This window comes from Lolium rigidum, chromosome 6, assembly GCF_022539505.1.
Source record: "Lolium rigidum isolate FL_2022 chromosome 6, APGP_CSIRO_Lrig_0.1, whole genome shotgun sequence".
Taxonomy (NCBI): Eukaryota; Viridiplantae; Streptophyta; class Magnoliopsida; order Poales; family Poaceae; genus Lolium; species Lolium rigidum.
Window position 1 is genome coordinate 38813776 of NC_061513.1, and position 7231 is coordinate 38821006.

General features: G+C 44.6%; 1 protein-coding gene across 1 annotated transcript; it reads right to left on the minus strand.

Moving 5' to 3' along the window:
* Nucleotides 1-309: 309 nt before the first annotated feature.
* LOC124660800 lies at nucleotides 310-5973 on the minus strand. The gene is made up of 13 exons (XM_047198639.1): nucleotides 5699-5973; nucleotides 4682-4865; nucleotides 4535-4603; nucleotides 4320-4418; nucleotides 3458-3537; nucleotides 3096-3375; nucleotides 2573-2971; nucleotides 1852-2495; nucleotides 1233-1317; nucleotides 1100-1151; nucleotides 957-1006; nucleotides 840-887; nucleotides 310-751 (listed from the first exon to the last, which is right to left on the minus strand). The coding sequence occupies exons 1-13, from the start codon at nucleotides 5971-5973 to the stop codon at nucleotides 575-577; spliced, it is 2442 nt and encodes an 813-aa protein (XP_047054595.1). The 3' UTR covers nucleotides 310-574.
* Between the last annotated feature and the right edge of the window lie 1258 nt (nucleotides 5974-7231).

The window sequence follows — 7231 nt, forward strand, 5'->3', positions numbered from 1 at the left end:
TATGAGATCACCTTGCATGCTCCATAATTCCAGTATACATATATAGATATGCATATATATGTGCTTATGACAGTATCTGAACTTACTGTAGGCCGTGAGGAGCATGCCCAGGGCAAAGACAGCAAACACAAGTGCCTTGTTGAACGCCATGGACAAGATGATTTCCTTCTTGTTGAAAAATGTAATGTACTCTATGTAGTTTCATTCGATTTGAATGAACCCTCTAGAAACGTTCCTTATAGAGTTCATTTGAACCCCAATAGCTATGAGCTATGGTTACATTTTCGTGCAAACTGACAGCAGCGAGCATACCTGCCTGATAAAATTCCTCCAACTACCTTGAATTACACGACGCTATACAACTCTTATTACACTGCTTCAACTACAGTATAGAATTCACAGAATATATGTCACACATGAAACTACATAGTACATTACATTGCGGTGAAACCGCTAACATCCGAGGCATTATTTACGTGCTATTGTCTCTCTCTCTCTCTTCCTTGCACAGATCCACACTACCATATATATAGTACCATCGAAGCTTCTCGATGTACAATGGCCTGCTTTTAGCTTAGACAAGCTGGACTACTGCAGCAACTCTCAGGGATCCACCTTGGAGAAGATCTGCAAGTTCATCAAACAGTATAGCAGTGCGCCAACCCCACCCTTTTGGAGCTTTGGGTAGGAGAGTGCCGGCCTGCTTCAGGCTTCCAAATATCATGACCTCTCTTTTCGATGGACAGATGAGCTAAGAACAAACAGATGTCAAATTACGTCATATACACAGTACTAATGAGAACCACAATTAATTGAAAACAAAAGACAGAGATAGATACCTGATACCGTGCAGTGACCTTTTCCCGGGGGTCAATATACATGTGGGCCTGAGGAAGAAGTACATCAGCTGACCACATTATCTTGCAATTAATGAATTAATCCATCAAGTCACTTACCTTCCTCAAGGGATCTAACAGCTCAGCTTTGCGTCTGTGCAGAAAAAGCCCTGCATTGTCGATTTGTTTATTGCTAACATGCTGTTAGGCAAATAACAAGGTTAACTTGTAAACATGAGAGAATCAGATTAAGAATATATTACCAAGGGTGCGACGCCCATGAGGATCTTCGTCATTGAACGCCTGGACACTTACCTACAAACATTCATGTTTATTACCTAACTTGATTTAGGCTGTAAGAAGCATGGATTGATACAAGACCAGAAAGTAATAAACCTTCCATAGTGAGCCGGCGTAAAATACTTCAGGGGAGTGTTTCACCTGACCATCCCCAAGCCTATGCACATCTTCAAACTCAACCCTGTGTGTAGTAATAAACAGGTCAGAGCTTCATACAAACATGAGTTTAGTGTGCATGTCAAGTTCTAAGTTTATGAGATGAGGTCTGTGAGGGATAAGGAAATTGATACGGAGTATGAGAAATTCAGAGTATGTCTTGGTTGCCTAGTCTAATAAGTAGAGATGCAAGTGAGACACCATTAGGGTACTATCTACCTGCTTTAGTTCAAATAATGAACTAACTTTCCAAATTGATGATGTTAATTGGAAAAAAATAGTTCATTTTTTTACTAATGAGGGTAAAGGGTACCCTAATAGTGACCCACTTGCATCTATACTAAAAAGAAATTACAAGAACTTGTTTCCTCCCCCTGGCTTTGGTGAAGGCATTACATCTGACAGGAAATGCTGTACGAAAAAAACTCAGATTACTTAGAACAGATGATTTGGAAATCAAGTAAGCACCATACAGAACTCATGTTTCTTTTTGCCGGATTGATGTCGAAAGAGGTGGTGTATGTCGTAGTTGTAAAGATGGAATTAATAGACATCTTACCCAAAGCGGAAAGGAGGAAAGTGGCTAAGTGGTGTTCTCGTGTCCAATGATATAGTTGTGTTGTCTGTGCTTTCCCAACTGGACCCAGGTTCATGCTCTTTTGACTCTTGCATCTGGAGGGAAGAACCACCTGGTGTAGAAACAGAAGCAGCACCAGAATATCTAGTTTGCATGCCTGCCTCAAATATACTTTCTGTCTGATGATGAGAAGCACTGCTTTCTTGGCTAAGATTGACCAATGCAGTCAGACCATCTCCTGGAATATCTCCATTGTGGTCAACTCTAGGTTCAGCTTCATCATTGGCAAATGATTGCTGGCCATTCCTTGAACCAAGCCCATAAGGAACACGAGAGAATACATAGCGTGTAGGAGCCCATGCTGCACCAGGCACATTGGAGTTTCCTCTCCCAATGCCAGCAAGTCCATCAACTGCTCCTCTTACGTTATGTATTCTGACATCGCCTTGGGCATCTCCAAGGTAGATACTACCTGCAGTACCTGAAGCACTCGTCCGATCATGCTCCTGTCTGTAGTGGCTGTGCGTATTCACATATGCTTGTTTACAAGCACAAGAATTACTTGTAAGGCAACAATTTCTGCAAGTATCAGCAACTATTGCTTGCACTCTGTGACACAGGAGCATCTGCATTACCAAATAAACCAAAGTTTTTGAGATGGTCTTCGAGGGAACAAAGTATTAGGAGGGAAATAGAATAAAACCTGTAGCCAAAGACCATCGTTTACAGCTTTGCAAGGAAATTCAAACTCTTCAAGTTGCTTTCGAACACTTAACAGTGCATCAAATGACATATTGCAGTAGAGAAGAGAACCCCTTTCAAATATGTTCATGAAAGCATTATATTCATCAGCAGACAATGAAGAACTTCCGCTAACGCATCTAACCTGCCGGCGACCAACAACCCTACCACCCCAAAGAGGTGCAGTGGGTCTTCCCCACTCACTTGGAACTAATCCATTACTCGAAGAAGTTCTTGAGAAGTAATTCTTTGTTGGCTCACTAGAATGCCAGAGATTTTCATTAAATTGATAAGAAGTGCTTTCTGCGGATGGTCCTCCAGTAGAAGTGTCATTCTCCATCCTGTTGGAAGCTTCAGCATTCTAAATGGTCAAAACAAACAGTACAATCTTAGAGTACTTATCATCTTTCTGATAAAGTGATTTGTTTATAAGGATACAAAGAAAGTCATAACATACTGGAAACATGCCCAAATGAACCACTTACTTGAGGAATGGAGTACGATATGCTATTCTGCGGAATTATAACACTGGGAACATCAATGATGTTTTGGGCAGTTTTACTCCTGTTATCATGCAACTTCAACTTCTGCAGTTCAGATTCCATTAGCTGCTCCTCACCAATTTCATTCATCAGACTCTTTCCCTTCCCCATGGAAGGATCAACAGTTGGTGAGCTTGCCATAAGGTTCAAACTTTCGTTTCCACTAACTTCAACATCAGACACAGTCACCTTTGCAAGTAGAGCAAATAATGCTAGTTCAAACCTTCAAGTGGCAAGACGAGTTTTTGTCATAGCTGGGCTTCCAAATTATAATAGCACCAGTAGTCAAGTTAACAAATACATACCGTTTCTCCTCATTAGGTACCCACAATTCATCAGATGTAAGGAGAGCATGCAAAGTTTGTGAAGACAGTTTTGGAAGCACCTTTGAACAAAAGAAAAATTTAAAATCATTTGTCAATATTATGGACAAGAAACAGCTACAGAAAAAAGGCAATGTAGCATGAATGACATATTCAGGAGCAGAATTCACCCGAGTACAACCATACGAGTCATAATTCAGCATTCATGTCGCAGCCACAGCAAATTAAAAAATAAATAAATTCAAAAGGGTCAACATCTAAAAGCTTTATGTAATTATTGCACGCCACAGTTACATTTGAACTGTAAACCATATTATTTTATCATGTCAGAAGGAAAATGCCAAAATGGTAAAGGCAAACCCCAACAAAGTGAGCTAGGGTCAATCCCTAACCACTAGAAAAAGTCTCATAGTCTTCATACCAAAGCAAATACCATAAATACACAAAAAAGCATTGGTGAGTCTTAGGCATGATAAGTTCCAAATTGTGAAGTAGCTGGGCTTTTTATGGAGATATCTAACACAGATGCAATCTTTTAACACAATACAAAAGTTTATAAGGTAGCCACAATAAGAAGATTCCCTCTGTCATGTCGTGCAGTTAACTTTTATAACCAAAAACAACTAATTTGAGCTGATACACAGACTGACTATATGCAAACAACTTATTAGGCTTTTCTTGGAAAAAAAATCTTCTAGTATTTTACAGTATTAACTGTATTATTGATAAAGAGTTAAAAGACCATATTGAAAGCTGGCATAACCAAGATTTCTACTTCAACAAAATATTTGATAAGTATAGCTTTCCAGTCACAAGATCGTCCTGAATACTGCTTAGTCCTTACCTCACGTAGTTCCAGTGTGGCACTTTGACAAAGATAACCCCAACAAGCATTTCTCACACGCTCTCCATGACTACCATAGTCTTGGCTTTCCGCAAACAACTAAAAATAATGAGAGGAAAATAAGACCAGAGATAAAGAAAAAAAAAAGGGAAAAACAATACCACTGATAAAGAACACAATACAAATAAGTCACCAACATAAGCTAATGAACTAACCTGGTACTGTAAAAAGTTTGATGTCCAAAGTTCAGAAATAATAAAATCAGTACATATTGTACACAAGCCCTGCAATAGTCCACTTGTAAGTACAACGCGATAGCAAACAACTGAGGCATGATAAGAACACTCTCAAATAGAATAAACCTGAAGATCCAGAAACGATGCAGCTGCCAGTACACGAAACGCATTGTTATCATTAAGCTTGGGGGGCTGCCCATAAAGATATGCGAGAGAAATTGCAATCGCTTCTGAATCCACATTAGAATCATCTAATTGCAAGACCACTGTAGGTGCTCCAGCTTCTCTCCATGGACCATGCAACATATTCCTGTCAGTTTATTTTACAGAGAACCTGCTTATCAGTTTCAGATATCGCTACAGAGTATCAATCTGGAAAAACTGAACTATTTGACTCTAGGAGAAGATAATAATCTAACAAAATGAAGACATTTGGTTGCAGAAGAAGATTCCCTTCTACCTTGAAGATTTATTTAACGAAATAAAGAGGTTTGGCTGCAGAAGAAGACTCCCTTCTAGGTTGAAGGCGTTTATACATGAATTATATGCACTGGAGGTATTTTAAATTGAGGAGTTCCATCAAAGATTACATCCTCCAGTGCAAATTGAAAGGTATCTACGCATCCCAATATTTAAGTTGACCAACCATTGGACCAATAAAATGCGATATGATACTTGTGTCACATGAGCCACATTTATTAGTCTAACCGCTAGTCAAACTTAAAGCATAGGTTGTGTGTCATACATTTTGCAACAGGCCACTAACTAGCAATCAGACTTTCATCAGCTTCATATATGTCCGATTGCTTGTAGATACTGTAGTAACATCAGAATATCAATGCATCACTTAAAAACGCATTACTGACTTTCTTTTGTGAGGGGAAACCGAAATACTGCACTAACTTGCTCCGATCAACAATACAACTGGTCCCTACAAACTTAACTCCGCTCAGATCATTCTACTAGACATTCCAACAGAGATCACGGCGACGGGGATCGAATGAATCGAAACATCCTGGCCTCAGAGTCGAAGCAAAATGCAGTTAATAATCTGTGAAACAATCCTACACGCACGCTCCGTCTACAGAAGCAGCGACTCCGATCCGCACTATCCACATCCGCGTTGGAGAAGAATGGTCTGACCTGAAGTAGGTGCTGCGGGAGATGATGAGGCGGTGGAGGCGGTAGGTGGCGCCCATGGCCTCGACGACGACATCGGAGAAGGCGCCGGAGCCGAAGCCCTCGGCCTGGACGTGGTCGCAGAGCGCGGCGAGGTTGCAGTCCACCGGGCGTAGCTCCGCCGCCGCGACCGCCAGCTCGTAGGGCCGCGACGCAGCCGGCGCGGCGGGCGGCGCCGCGGGAGCCGCCCCCTCCGCCGGCACGGGCGGCAGCGGGTGCGGCTGCGCCGCCGCGGCCATGGAGGTTGGGGTGAGGGCTAGGGTTTAGCGGAGGCGTGTCGGTGGCGATGGGAGCGACGGGGAACGGTGGTGGGGACGGGCCGATCGGGAGGTGGAAGAAAGCGTGCTTGCCTTGGACGGATTTTACAGTTAGTGTCAGTCTGTCACGACTCGACAGATTTTCCGTTTATTTCCATTTGCCATGCCTTGAGTCCCAGATTTTTCGTCTATTTCCTCTTATTTTCATTTGAGTAAAATATATCCGGGGACACCAAACTCGACACCCTTAGAGCATCTCCACTCGTTTGCCCTCCCCACGCCCGAAATCTGGGGAAATTTACGTCCGGATTGGACGTAAATTTGGCGTGGGGAGGAAGTAGTTCCGACCGCGATCTCCAGGCGAAGACGGCGATTTAAATTTGAAAAACGGAAACTTGACAAACTACGGCATAAAACGGTCGAATTTAGACTAAATTTAATGATATTTACTATATAGAGGGCGAAGTTCGTACATAGAGACCGAATTCGACTATATTTCGAATTCGGCTAGGGGGAATACAATTGTAAATATGAAAACACGGCGCTCTACATGCCGAAATGGCGGTAGAACACCGTGTAGTCGCCGCCATCGTCGTCGGAGCTGTCGCCGTCGAACCGCGGCGCCGAAGCCGCCCTGGCTCGCCGCCTTGGCCGGCGTCTCCCCACCGGCCGCCGATGCGAGGCGGGGACGGCGATGGCTTATACAGCCTCGTCGTCGGAGGCTTCGAGGTCGATGACGGGGACGACGGCGCCGGATGGAGGAGTCGCGAGCCGCCGGAAGCGAGTGGCGTCCCGGAGGTACCTCGCCCGCCGCTCCGCTTCTTCCTTCTCCCACCGCTCCCTCGACCGGGCGCAGGCTCGGTCGAGCGGCATGGCGTTGTCGGCGGGTACGAGGTCCTGGAGGGACCTCGCGATGACGACTTCGAGGATGGCGGCGTCCTCGGCGCTTTCTTCCTCCTCGACCTTCACCTTCGCCGGTTTGCGCTTCCGCTCGCCGGAGGTGTCGTAGTCGCGCTTGGGGCGGCGCCGTCCTTGCGCCGTCGATGGTTCGCGGATGACGATGCCGCCGCCGCCGCGCGTGCGGTGGCTCGCCGGGAAGACGGCTCCTTTCACCGGCGCCAAGGATGGCGCCGACTCGGAGATCAACCTCGCCGCCGAACCGGACGACGAGGAACCGGCAGCCCATACGCCGTGGCCGCCACCGTTTCCCCGTTGGTGGCTGTTCGATGGAGGAGGCATT